This window comes from Pyrus communis, chromosome 12 (assembly GCF_963583255.1).
Source record: "Pyrus communis chromosome 12, drPyrComm1.1, whole genome shotgun sequence".
Lineage (NCBI taxonomy): Eukaryota > Viridiplantae > Streptophyta > Magnoliopsida > Rosales > Rosaceae > Pyrus > Pyrus communis.
This window is the reverse complement of record NC_084814.1, coordinates 14,477,961-14,491,833: the sequence shown is the minus strand read 5'-3', so window position 1 is coordinate 14,491,833 and position 13,873 is coordinate 14,477,961. Positions and strand designations below refer to the sequence as shown.

At 37.0% G+C, this 13,873-nt stretch overlaps 1 protein-coding gene and 1 long non-coding RNA gene across 6 annotated transcripts; one reads left to right on the top strand and one right to left on the bottom strand.

The window, feature by feature from the left end:
* Positions 1–4,406: 4,406 nt before the first annotated feature.
* Positions 4,407–5,285, bottom strand: LOC137710043 (ribosome-inactivating protein bryodin II-like). Its single transcript, XM_068449003.1, has one exon. The coding sequence runs from the start codon at positions 5,283–5,285 to the stop codon at positions 4,407–4,409; it is 879 nt and encodes a 292-aa protein (XP_068305104.1).
* A 2,103-nt stretch (positions 5,286–7,388) lies between these two features.
* On the top strand, positions 7,389–13,267 carry LOC137709818 (uncharacterized). Of its 5 annotated transcripts, XR_011064933.1 has the most exons (7): positions 7,389–7,858; positions 7,967–8,027; positions 8,360–8,512; positions 8,933–9,020; positions 10,464–10,518; positions 10,854–10,906; positions 11,007–12,632. It is a non-coding gene; the product is annotated as an uncharacterized lncRNA (long non-coding RNA). The 5 variants fall into 5 exon arrangements; XR_011064931.1 differs by having other exon boundaries at positions 10,464–10,906; XR_011064932.1 differs by having other exon boundaries at positions 7,391–7,858; positions 10,464–11,260; positions 11,940–12,632.
* The last annotated feature ends 606 nt before the right edge of the window (positions 13,268–13,873 follow it).

The window sequence follows — 13,873 nt, the reverse complement described above, 5'->3', positions numbered from 1 at the left end:
AGTTACATGATGCACTTCTTTCTCTTGGATTTGTTGGCTCTCAGAGTGATCACTCTCTCTTGTGAAAAATAATCATTCCTTGGCTTTTATTCTTGTTTATGTGGATGATATTCTAGTCACTAATCCTTCCTCTGCAGCTTGTCAAACTATGATCAAACAGCTCAGTACACTGTTTCATATTAAAGATCTTACAGCTTTGCACTATTTTCTTGGTGTAGAGGTTAAGAGGTATTCTTCTGGAATTTTCCTATCTCAGACTAAATACATTTCAGATCTGTTAACTAAAGCCAAAATGGTTGGAGCCAAACCTTGCAACACATCACTTAGCACCTCAAATCTTGATCATGATTCTCCTCTTCTTGAGAATGCTTCTGAATATCGATCTTTGGTTGGTGCTCTTCAATACCTAACTTGGACACGCCCAGATCTCAGTTTTGCTGTCAATCTTGTGTGTCAGTTCATGCACACTCCCAAAGTCTCTCGTCTACAAGTTGTTAAGAGAATACTTAGGTATCTCAAAGGAACCATTCATCTTGGCCTCTGGTTTTCTAAATGTTCCTCCCCTCCCTATATCAAGGCTTTCTCAGATGCTGATTGGGCCGGTTATGCTTTGGATAGGCAATTACTAGGGGTTATTGCATCTTTCTGGGCAATTCTATAATCAGTTGGAGTGCTAAAAAGGAACCAACTGTAGTTGATCTTCAACAGAGGCCGAATATCGATCCCTTGCAAACACAACCTCTGAAATCACTTGGATTTGTAAACTGCTTGTTGATATAGGCTATTGTCTACCTTGTTCTCCTTAACTTTGGTGTGACAATGTCTCTGCTATATCTCTTGCCAAGAATCCTATCTTTCACGCTCGGATGAAACATGTGGAGATTGACTATCATTACATTTGGGAAAAGGTCTTGTGTCACACCCCAATCCCGACATACGTCCAGGGTCGACACATGGCGTCACCAAATACCTGTCTCTAACATACCTCGCCTCTGGAAAAAGGCAAAACATAACTTAAGATCCAACTGCGTAATAATTCTTCGTAGACTTTATGGCTGCATCTAACATCCTCGTTAGACTGTCTACGTACCCTAAATAGGGATCAAGCCATTCATAGTTCATTACTTCACTACACTCGAACATTCATCACATAAGTCGTTATGTCCCAACAAACTACCACAATGCATATCATGCAATATGTCAAAGAACAAACGACGAAGCACAATCATATTCTCTCGCCATATTTATCAACAACTCTAATCATAACAATAACAATGATATCCAACATAATAATCCCACATGACGAATAACATTTCCACTTCCTCCATCACATAAATCATCACGTTTCCCACATAAAATCACAATTCATAGCGTGTAACAAAATAAAGAATTAACAATGCACAATATTATTCTCTAGAAACATTAATCAACTAAAATAATCATAATAACAACACTCATATCCAATGTCATTCCACAATCCCATCAATTAATCAATTCGTGAATCAAAGATGCACAATCTTAGCATTTAATTACGCTATTCAAACAATGCGATAACAAAACATTTCACGAATTTAACCAAGGAACTCTATATAATTCCCCACTTGGATTATAAGTAATAAACATGGTAATTCTAATTTATATTCACAATATCTATTGTGGGTAATTTCCATCCACTCAAATTTAGGATTCTAAGATAACCTTACGAAAATGAACAAGAGCAAGGCCGGACCACTTAACGGAATCCAACAATATCGGGTTCCAGACCACTCAACGGAACCAAAATATCAAGCGGTTTCACGTAATCTACCCAGACCTGTCACATATAAAGTCAATGCCTACGTTATGGGATTGGTACACTGGCAAATCAGGCACTCAGATAAGCTACAAGGCTTGGGTGAGTGACAATAATATAAGCATGTGATATTCAATTAAAATAGATCATCGATCACAATCTATAAACATCAAGTATAGAATCATGCTTTATTGAATCATAATCAAGTCATTGAAAACTTCGTAGGAGTCACCCTGACATCCACTAATTTTTCTAATTCAAACCACAAGATTCTTAAAAAAAACCATTGTTCATATGTACATTAAAAACTAGGCTAGAGGAATGCAGTTCGGCCGAAGCCTACATCTTTGAAGCTATCTCAATCCAAACTCAATGAAACCCAAGGTGGATACGATCCCGAACCATCACTCAACGGAATCACGGAGTAAGACCGATTCCAAACCATCACTCAACGGAATCCGAGTGGATATGATTCCAGACCATCACTCAATAGAATCCAAGTGGATATGATTCCGGACCATCACTCAACAGAATCATGGAGTAGGAGGAATTTCGGACAATCTCTTAACAAAATCCGAATTGATACGATTCCAGACCATCACTCAATGGAATCGTAAAGTATAAGGGATTCGAGACCATCTCTCAACGGAATCGCGGAAGGCGAACAACCATAATGTACAACAGCTCAAAGGAATAAGACCAGCACAAGTTACTTAATTTACAAAGGCTCAACCAAGGGAAATAAGACACAAATACTAAATTTAGAACGGATCAACGAAGCGGAAATGAAACAACATCGAAGCAACAAATCCCCATCACAATGGGTTAACGGCCCACCACTAGCCCTCATCATTTCATCACATCATGCCAATCAAACAAATTAAACCATATTTCAATATATATATATATATATATATATATATATATATACATCAAATCTCATTTCATAAACTTAAATCAAAGGCTAAGCATAAAAAAATAACAATTCAATAGGAAACATATTTATAACACCAAGTCATATTCACACAGGATAACAATTACGAAAACAAGGTAATCACCAATATCACATATATTAAAGTCACTCACCAAGATAAGCCGCAAAGCCTCACAGAGCCTCCATTAATACTAATTTTAACTAAATATTATGTTCTATAATGCATTGAGGTTTGGTGACGATCCAACGGTCGGATTATCGTCAATCACCCAAACAAGTGGCGGTCCAATTTGATCACCACACCAAACAATTGAATTTTGGGAAAGCAGGCTAGACATAGGTTCACAGGGTCACTACAAGGTCTTTGGTAGTTAGACAACACTTGTGGGCAATCTCACGAACCACCACATGTGATGGTAACCAATGTGGAGGGTTTAGAAAACCCAAAATTTCAAACTTAACCAAAAGGGCTCAAATTTACGAGGTAGCTATAACTCAACAAGGGAAACACTTTTTACAACTAGGCCAACGACAAAATCAAGCCGTAAACCATCCAATTTCACAGGGGAAAACTGGGTTTCTAGGGTTCTAAACACATAACACTAAAACAACTACAAAAACACAAACCAAGCATACCAACTTGAAGATTATGAAGAGTAGATGAAGTTTCATACCTCCCTCGAAGGAAACAGTTGCCGGAATCACCAGAAAACTCATGGCTTTGTGGCTTTGAACTGGAAAAATGCATAAGAAAAGGGAAAATAGAACACTACAAAGATGTAGGGCTCGTCAAGTTCTTTCCATGGACACCAAAATCACCCAAAACGGAGTTTCGATGAAGAAGATATGAGTGGGTCAAGTTTGCGGGTTAACGGGTCCAATTCACCCACCAAACGGGTCAAAATCAGACCCCCTCCTTTTTTTTTTCTTTTTTTTTTCAGAAAACCCTCCCCATTTTCTGGAGGTTTCACTCCAATTATAGCATTTTGATAAATTACCAAAATGCCACCAACTTCAAACGACTCTAACTTCTCCGTTCTGATTGGGAATTAAGATCCGTTTACGCCTACATGCTTATGGAATCGAACTCTACCTAACCAACTCAAGAGTTGACTGAAAAGGTTGAGAAAATTAGAAATGACTAAGATACCCCTCACTTTGATTTTCTCAAATTTTGAGAATTAACAAACTAGTTTCAATTAAATCTTCGAAATACGTCAATAATAAAATAAAATACTAATTTTGGGGACAGGATATCACATCTTGGCCAAACAAGTCTCTCTTCACTTCATCTGCACCTAAGATCAAGTGGCAGATATATGTACTAAGTCTCTGTCCAAGTCCAGATTTCTGCTTCTACGAGACAAACTTCAACTTCGAGTTCCCCAGTTTCGTTTGAGGGGGGATATTAAGGGTAATAATGTAAATTCATTTTCTAGTGATAATACTTAGAAGTTAAGAAAACTGTTAGTTTGTTATGATATGATTCCTCTTAGTTTGAAAGTTGTTATGACTTAGTCTACACAATTTGTATATACACCAAAGTGTAACTCTATTCATTTGTGAAAATGAAAATATATTTTCCTAACGGTCACCACAAGCTGACCAACTTAAAAGCAAGAAAAATCCATTCAATTAAAAAAGAAAAGTCCACCATAACATGATAGATCAGTGAGCCGTCTATCTCTTCTTCTTGGACGTCCGGGCACTCTCACTGTTCGGTGCAGGAGGGTTGCCTCCGCAGTAAAGCAGAAACGCGACACCGCGAACGGCGTCTGAGTCAACACTCTTTACTAGGACAATACTATTGTCGGCTTTTCGGATCTGAACAGACCCATTATTGATGAAGAGTAATTGATTGGCCGGTACCATCTGGATCTGCTCGGAAAGATTAGACCAACTGTTTTCGAGGCTGAGCATTGCAGGGTCCGGCACAGCGGAAGTTCCGTCACGTATGCGGTCGCGGACTTGTCCCTGAATGTACCGGAACCTTGCGGCTTCAGAGACTATTTGAATAATCACAATAAACGCGGCGGCTTGGGAGGATGCAGATTCTGCGTAGCGCAACTGGCTGATGGCGTTATCTAGTTCTCCGGGCCCCAGCGGGATCCGCTCACGCATAGGTATGTTCTCATGTATACGTGACCCTGCTGCCCGGTTATGGTTTGTATTCTGTTGTAGTCCCTCCTGGGCAGCAGCTCTGCCAAGCCCGAGGTAGTCCCCGGCGAAGGGCAGCATAGTCCGCGTGGTGCCAGGGAATAATCCATGGAGTGGAGGCGGATGAGTTGCAGGATCTCGAAGAAAGTAGGAACGAGTACCGGCACAATAACCCACCACGTAAGCGTTCACCACATCGATTGCGACAGTTATTGTATAACTGTCGTAGTTGGTGAGATTAACAAGAACAAAGCGCTGGTCATCCGTCACATCTTGTCTCCGACGCAGCACCGGTATCCCATGTGATGTGGATCCTCCGGCTGTTACTTGGGCTCGCAGAGCTTCTATGAAAGTTCTGTATGTCGTGGTGGTCGCATTCTTAATGGAGAAGGATAGTGCCATATTATAGCAATATGAACAAGGCAGATGAATGTAGCTAAATCTATCGTTTTTCTCTCAATCAGTTTAACCCAGGATTTATCAAAGTAATACAAGTGAATATATTTCAACGTCGTCCACCAAATATATACTTATCCAACGAGTTGACTCATTCACTCCGACCGCCTAGTCAATATTGTTGGCTACCGGAGAAATATATAGTCAAGTCTATATCGCGTACGCTGTTCCATTTGAATGATTACAAGTAAGTTATTCTATCAATCAAGCATCAAACAGTGGAAGGAATTTTCAAATACAATGGATTCGAGAATATCTTGATCTTTGGTCTCGAATCCGAAAGGTGTTCCAATGCAGCCCAAAGTCCATGGCGGCCGTTGCCAGTGTCAGAGAGGGGGGTTTGGTTGGCCTCAGGTTCACTGTCACTACAAAAAATATGGGCACTGCACATAATAAATTATCTGTGCCCTTTGAGGCCACAGAGTACCAACAATGGTGCCCATAGACCAATAGCAACAGTACATCAACTATATTTATATTTGTGCCCTCTAAAGGCGTTGCCCTTGATCAATGGACATCATATAGCTTTTTGTTCTCAGAGAGGTGAGCACAAATAAGGGTCTTTTTGTGCCTTTTCTCTGACAAGGTTGTCATATCACTTTTTCCATACATGATGACACAATTTTGTAATCGTGCCCTATCATTTCAATATTTAAAAAAAAATAAACAAATTAAAAATTAAAAAATAAACCCAAATTTACTTTCAACCTAAAAATAAAGAAATTATAAAAATGTTTAGTACAGACTTCCAACCTAATAGAGAAAACAAATTTACTCAAGTTCCCTTATTTACTTTCTGGCATGAAAATTCATATCATGCGTTATGGAAAAAATAATCACCTACAAAGTAGTTACAACAACATATTCTGATCTCCACCACATACAGAAAACAGAACCTCCAAGCCATGGAGGTGTAGAATCAAATATAAAAAATTATTTTTAAATAAAAGTCAAAAGTAACTATTGGGCAACTCTCCGATTCTCTCACTTGAACATACTACTCTGCACTTATCAAGTTACATGTCAAAGTGAAAGAATATGAGGTCAAGAAGCCTGAACCGCACGGATTTCTCATGAAAATATACCCGGCTGGAGGATGATGTTAAGAACTTGAGTTTCACAAATTGACAGCAGTAACCTATAACAAATATAGGTACATTTGCGTAGTGTACCTGGGAACAAAGCTCGGGAATGAATGACTTCAAATCAGAAATAGACAATTCATCCAAAACATGCAACTTCTCATCTGCATCATAAAAATATGACACAAAACTTGCAGTCTTAAGTATGATGAGTGACTCAGAGGCTTCATATTGGTGTTCCTTAACCTTCATGTCATATCTTCTTTAACGACCTGTTAAAGTGTCAATTAGCAATGGACAAGCCAAAAGAAACAAGCAAGGTATGCAAAATCAAACTTAAACCAGACATAAGAGTGGAGTGATGGAAACAAAAGGCAACACATGTACCTTAAAATGATCATCTGTTGGCATGAAACTTTTGGCAGTTGCCAACACTTTTGACAAGAGAGCTGGAAGTTTATCGTTAAATCCATAGACCTTCAGCTCCAGTTTGTCACTGAACACAGAGACAGAAGTTTCCAGCTTGGCAACAATGGCCTGCACGCACAGAACAAAGGTTATTCTCATGTAGACATTTCAGAAGCATGTTTGATATGAAAAAATAAGTCGGCATGTCACTGAGGTCAAAAAGACCTATATTCATGAAATACAGCATCAACTAAATAACTACATTGCAGCATAAGTTCATATTCTTACAACCGAATTACTATATATTGAGAATATTAAAATGAGGGAAATATGGATAAGAAATAACATTTGTATTCATATAATGAAAAATTAAAAGAATATATTTTGTTTGGACAATTAATTACACAAGTTTTCTCTTCTGTATCGTAAGCCACTATTATCTATTCTAAAACTAGGGAGCAATTGACTGTTCATTGGGCTACAGTTAATTTTTTGCCCCTCGATTTCACGCTATTTACAACAAAAACCATCAGATCTAGGCTGGGTTGGGAAGGTAATTCTTAAAAGTTAGGGGGTAATTATGTCCGTGTGTTTGAGCCGAATTTCACTTTATTTACAAAATTGCCACCGCCTTTTCTCTCCCTCTTTCTCTCTCCCGACTCTGTCGATAACCATCCATCAAATCGCCCATCCTTTCCTTTTCTCACTCTATGAGCTCATTTCCTACAACCCTAGCACTGTTTCTCTCTTATTTCTCTCAAATTCGAGAGACTTCTCTCTCCCATTTCTCTCAACCTAGCCCCAGCGCTGCTCACCCCATTCCTCTTCATCATCTCAGTTAAATACGTTCAACAATCACCGATGCACCTCCACACGAACCCATATCGAATTTTCCTCCTGCCCACGAACCAACCTCCATTTCGTGGATCCACCTTCGTTGCAAGTCGCCGACACCCACAAATGAACTCAGATACGACCATCAAAAGTAGGGCGGAGCTCTCGAAGATGTCAGATTTGAGAAGGGAAAAGGTAAAGTTTCGTACTTTAGTGTTTGATCCTGAAGTAGATTGAATTTTCACTCTCTCGATTAAATTCTTCTCCTTCCCAAATTTTCTACTCAAATCTAAAAAATTCCAGGAGCGGAGCGGAATTGAAAATGCGCGAGCTCTGCTTCCAGGCCTCCCCGAAACGCTTGCAGGTCAGTCGTCCGAACCGATTTCTGAATTTTGGATGTATTGCGTTTGAAAATGCCGAAAATTAATTGTTTTGTTGGAGTCCGATTGATTTCGAATGATCGGCGGTGGTTTTTAAATTTGTATTTGTATTTGGTGCTTAATTTAAAAAATTGGAGTGAGTTTGGTTTGGATCCGAGCTAAATTAAGTAATTAATTGACTCTGCAATTTTAAAATTTTTTCATTTGAATTTTGTTTCAGCAATTTCAGCTCAATTTCTATGTTTTATGAATTTTAATTTTAATTAATGCTTTTGTGGAAAGAAATTTGAATTTGAATTTTTATGTTGTTTAATAGAAAGGTAGGTGCTTGGATGGGAGTGGACGTAGGAGCAGGAAGTGTTACGAGGAGGGGAGGTAGTAGCCTCATCTGCTGTGTTGCAGTAGTGAAGTGATTAGACGTCGGTATGGCATCTGCTAGCCTAGGGAATGGTGGAGTTGGCAGTTCAAGGTATGTTAGACAATAGATATGGCATAAGTGATAAGCCATTTTCCCTCTCTACAAGTGTTAACCTCACCCTGTATGGGATTATGAAAAGGAGGGGCTTTCTTTTGCTTTGCGTTGCAAGGGATAGAAGGAGACTTAATTTACTATATTAGCCTTATGAGTTTACGGACCTTCTAATATTTCATAGTGGGCCTGGAAGTGATTTTCCGGGAACGGGAAAGGTAATCGAGATTAGTCTCTGATTGTTTGATCATCCTATATATATTTGATGAAGCTTTAACTAGCTTCTACCAGACAACCCCTCATTTCTTTATGGTAATTAAGCTTCATCTCTAATTGTTTATTGTCTGATTAGATTATTATAATATTTGGGTTGTTGGATATGTTGGATTTGAATTGATTTTTTGTTTTCATATTTCATAGTGATGGATTTTCGAATGAAATGCACTCAACCCTAAATTCCAGTGGGGGTGGCTGAAGCAGTTGCCGGATATGACTTATGGCACCCAAGGTTCCTTTATTGTCATGCTTTTAGTTTTATAAAATATGACAAGTTGATATAAATATATGTGTATATAGAGAACTTACATCTCTTGATAGATTATGTTGCTAGATAGTTTTTCACTTTCCTGCTCAAAATAAGTTTATCATGTTATGCTGTCCAACTATTGATTTGGAACAACGTTATGTAAATACTTTATTCTGTCCAACTATTGATTTGGAACAACGTTCTGTAAATACTTTTCACACCATACTTATAACACATTAGTCCTGTATTTGAAGACTTATATACAATACTTATAATTCAGATGAAGAGATCCCGATCTTTGTTTTTGGGAGTTTTTTTATGCTTTGCTTTTTGAGCGAATCTTTGTTTATCATTTTTTATCATAACACGGTCATATGGTGTTACTGTCCGTTCTTTTAGTTGTTAAAATCTGCTTTTTTGAGTTGTACATGGAACTCTTAACGTAGAATTAGTAAAATGCAGGTGCAGAATGAACAACTAATCAATGTGAGAGAAGCTTTTAATTTTTTTGGGTTCAATTTTAAATGGGTTGTTATCAACCATTGAATTGCTTTTGGAGTTTTCATTTGATAAGAGAGATGGAGGATTCTTTTGGGTGAAACTTTTAATCCGTGAGATTTTTAGTTAGGTTGTGTTGTGGGTTTTTGCAAATTTCTACCGTGTTTATGCATGCATTTTTTGTTATAGATATGGAAGAAAATAGCATTACAGGGTGTTGAGGGTTTGGTGGTGGGGGATGGCAGCAGCGTTAAGATTTTGCAAGTGAGATATTAGGGTGAGAGAAAAAGGGAACAAAGAGAATCGAAGACACATTTGGGAATAGGGGTAGCAAAACAGGGGAAAAGAATATGACAGAGGAATGGACTCTTAATTTTTTCTTAACTGGTTTGAGATTTTGCTTGCCTTTGGGGTCGTCGTTGGCGTCAAGCATTTGGTGTCAAGCGGTGTCTGTTTTTTAATAACTTTTATTATTAATTTTTATGTCGTTTGCGATTTTGTGTCCTAGGATTTTTGAATTTTAACGTTCATTATCGGTTTTTAAATTTTTTTTTTCTTCGTTTGTTTGTTTTATATGTTGTGTTTGTGCTGAGACACTGTTTTGCAAGTTCTCTTTCCATTGGGACCGCTGCATTTTTAAAGTGTTGAGGGTGAGATTTATATACTCAAAACACTCCATTTTTTTTTTCCAAATATGCGCGTTTGGTTCTCTTCGGTTTTAAATGTTTAAAATTAAATGGTTATTTGGATAAAATGGTTTATTAGTTTATCTTATGTGTTGTGATCAGGAATTCAATTGGATTGGGTAAAATGCTTTATCAATTTACGTTATAGTGAATTTTGTGTATTATGGTCTGTGAGTTTTATTGCTCATCGTTTGTTCTTTTTTCTTTGTTTGCCAGTTTCTTTTGCTGGGGATCACTACAGTTTGGGAGTCAAAATGACCACACTACCCCGTCAAGGGTTCAGATCTTGCCGTCAGGTGATATGAGAGAGGGGGTTTGATTGCCCAATTGGTTGTTTCATCAATTAATTGTGTGCAAACATTTATGTGTAATTTTTTACTTCTTCCACTTAAATGGTAAGATCAAATTAAGCTAAGAACTTTGGGTTTTGTAAATGTTGTGTAATTTAATTATTCATATTATCAATTAATTTTGAGCAAACATTTCTGGGTAGTTGTTAATTTCCCTCAATATTTGATAATAATTAAATTAAAGCTGAGAACTTTGTATTTTGTTCATTACCTGCCGTAGATTTTACTTGACAGAGAAAATGTATTTTCCTTGATATTATTCATGTTTTGTTTTCTTTCAGATCGCATTGTAATGGGTCTCTTTGGAAAAACAATTTTTAAGACCAATTGTGAGGTTTGTTCTTATATCGTACATGAGTGTTTTTATAACTCTTTTGCACAATTGTTAGTATTTGTAGTTGTGATTGGTGTTGTCCTGCATGTTTGTCTTGAAGAAATAAGACATTACTTTTGATAAACCATATTGGGAGTGAAGGAATCTCTTTTTGACCTGGTCATCTTGGAGTACATTTCTACTAACTTGGTACACTATGGAAATTCATGAACTCTTTTAATGCATTCAAAATATTATTTTGTATGATTTTTTACATACGTTTGTGGATGAAGGGTTTAGGTGCTCTGAAAATGCCCACCCTTATTTTTTTTACACCAAGTGTATATGGCAACCCAGGCATTCCAACTTGCTCAGGTACTTCAATCTTTTCAGTTTTTGGTAATTTTTGCCCCTGTTTGGTTGCTGGGAAGGAGAGGGAAAATAAGGGAAATCATCAAAGTTGATACATATCATTTGTTTTTAGTCACATTGATTTTTATTGTGAGAAATTATGTGATTATTTTTTTATAATTACATGTGGAATTGAATAGTATTAGCTAAAGCTCTCCCACTGCTCAGTTGTATCTATATTAAGAAATTGCTGAGTAGATGGACTACAAAACTCAAATTCCCTCCTTCTGTATATTTGCAGTTGCTTTTCCGTGTAAATCTTCTCTTGCAAAGAAATTCAAAGGCCTCTAATTGTATTCATGGACTATAACTGTAATTATACAATGTACATTATTATTTAAATATAAAAAGGTATAATTTATATATAGTCAATTTAGACTCATTAAAATATACAATCTTTAAATACAAAAGTAAATTTGAAAGAAGTTGAAGTAATATATGAATGCTATGTGATTTATTATGTTCAAAATTGAAATTGGAATCATGCTGTTCTTTGATATGAATGAAGTGTGGTGTTCTCCTTCAAAAAGTTGAAATTAGGTCTCTCCATCCCCTTAATTTCATTTTCTATTAGCAAAGAACTGGGATACCAATGTACTTATGTGTATTGTTTCAATTTCTATGTTTGCTAATCTTTTCCCAGGGAAATACTTCATTTAAGGAAAAGCCTGAAATAATGTTGTCAAGTGCTATACTGAAGCTATCAGATTGAACATGATGTGTGCAACTTAGATTGCAACCATGCAATTGCTTACTTGGAGGTAATAGTCATTCTATTGCATGCATATCTTTAGAATCTTTGTTTTTTATAACTATTGGTGAAAGCACTGCAGACCAAATCATGTTATATATGTTTATTGTAAACAGTTATGTTTGTAAATTTGAAGCCCAAATTAACATAATTTTCTCCCCTGTTTGACCACGCATTTATGAATGTTGGATTAAAATGTGTTTATTTTTGGGAAGAAATGAGACGGTTGGTTTGAGTTTTAGAAGCCTTTGTTTTTCTGCCTTTTATGGCAATGAAAAAAAAGGGGGAAAACATTGGTCTTAATTGTAATTTCCAATTCTTTACGCTGTTAGTAGTTAAAATTAGGGGAATGGCTATTAATATAATTTTTGGTGTATTTCAAGCTTCTAATTCACAAACTGAGTGAAGGTCACAATAAGTATTAGTCACTACGAGAGTGTTGGACTATCCTCATTCTGGAACCAGGTTTAAGAGGCCCCTGACAATGACATTGAAACGGGTATATAACCCTCTTCTTTTCGTCTTTTAGTCTTTCGCTTACTCGAGTATATGCTGTCATTTAAAATTAGTGGTCTGGTTAATGTACCTGCAGTATCAGTAGTTCCTCTCTTTTTAATGGAGTGATTCCCTTTCTTGGGCATGTAAAATCTTGGTGTCTGTAAATGCACACATCACATGACTTTTAACACAAGGGGTAAGCTCTGAATTTAATGAATTGTTCAACTTTGAATTTAATGAATTGTGGTGTTTTATCTTCTGAATTTCTAACCTATTAATATTGGAAGACCTAAAAGATTATTCCAATGTATTGTTTCTGGATTTATTCAAATTAGTAGTGAAATGATGGTATTTATAAATTTTAATTTTTTTTCTATGATTTACATGTTGATGCAAATTTATTCTCTACGATTCTCTGGTTAGGGTAACCATTTTGGTGAGCTTTGATTTTGTGAGGGTAAGCTCTTAATCTTTCCTCTATCGTTTTGTAGTTCATCCTATTGTTTTAATTTAGAGCTATTTTAATGCTTTTATGTTTGTCGTTCCGTGCTGGGAAATTGGAAAGCTCTGGAAACAATATAGTTCTTGAGCTAATGTGAAGATTTTGGGTTGATCATTGTGCTGTGAAGATATTGGGTTTAATATTTGATTCCGTTTTTCATTTTGCACTTACAAAAACAGAGGATTGTGGTTAATTATTGTGATGTGAAGCTTCTAGTTGATGACGACTTAATGAGTAGCGATGTAAATTAAACTACGTATTTTATGGATCAATTCACATATCTCTTGCTTTTTCTTCATTTTTTGGTTCCACCTTACCCCCCCCCCTGAAACGACTTGTTCCAGCCCACGAGACACAAATTTATAATTTTTTGGACAACAAGACCCTCCTCATTTTCATCAATTCCACTGTCTACCCTCCCTCTTTCTCTCGTAGCCTCCCTCTCTCCTGTAGTCTCCTCCTCCTCCACCATAAACCCAACAACCCAACTATGGCTAACCCAAACCCAGCTTTTTTCCACCATCTCCCCCCTGCTAGTCCCATGACGAGATCGTTCCCAGTGACGCCCAGGACTCGCATAGCAAAGAGGAGACCAAGGCCGTCGTTGACGATGCCGAAACTCCTCCACCGCCGCCGATTCAGTCCCTTCGCGCTCCACCTTCTTCTCCGATGTTGCAGAAATTGATTGAAATGAATCTACAGATCCAACGAAGCCTCTCTAAATTGAAAAAAAAAAAAAAAAAAAAAAAAAAAAACCAATTTGAGATTTTTCTGTGTTTGGTTTTATATTTTTATTTTTAAAACCTCAACAGAATCTTAACTATCA

What these genes read in the sequence shown, in the direction of transcription:
- LOC137710043 (XM_068449003.1), bottom strand. Translation starts at nt 5,285, where the DNA reads ATGGCACTATCCTTCTCCATTAAGAATGCGACCACCACGACATACAGA.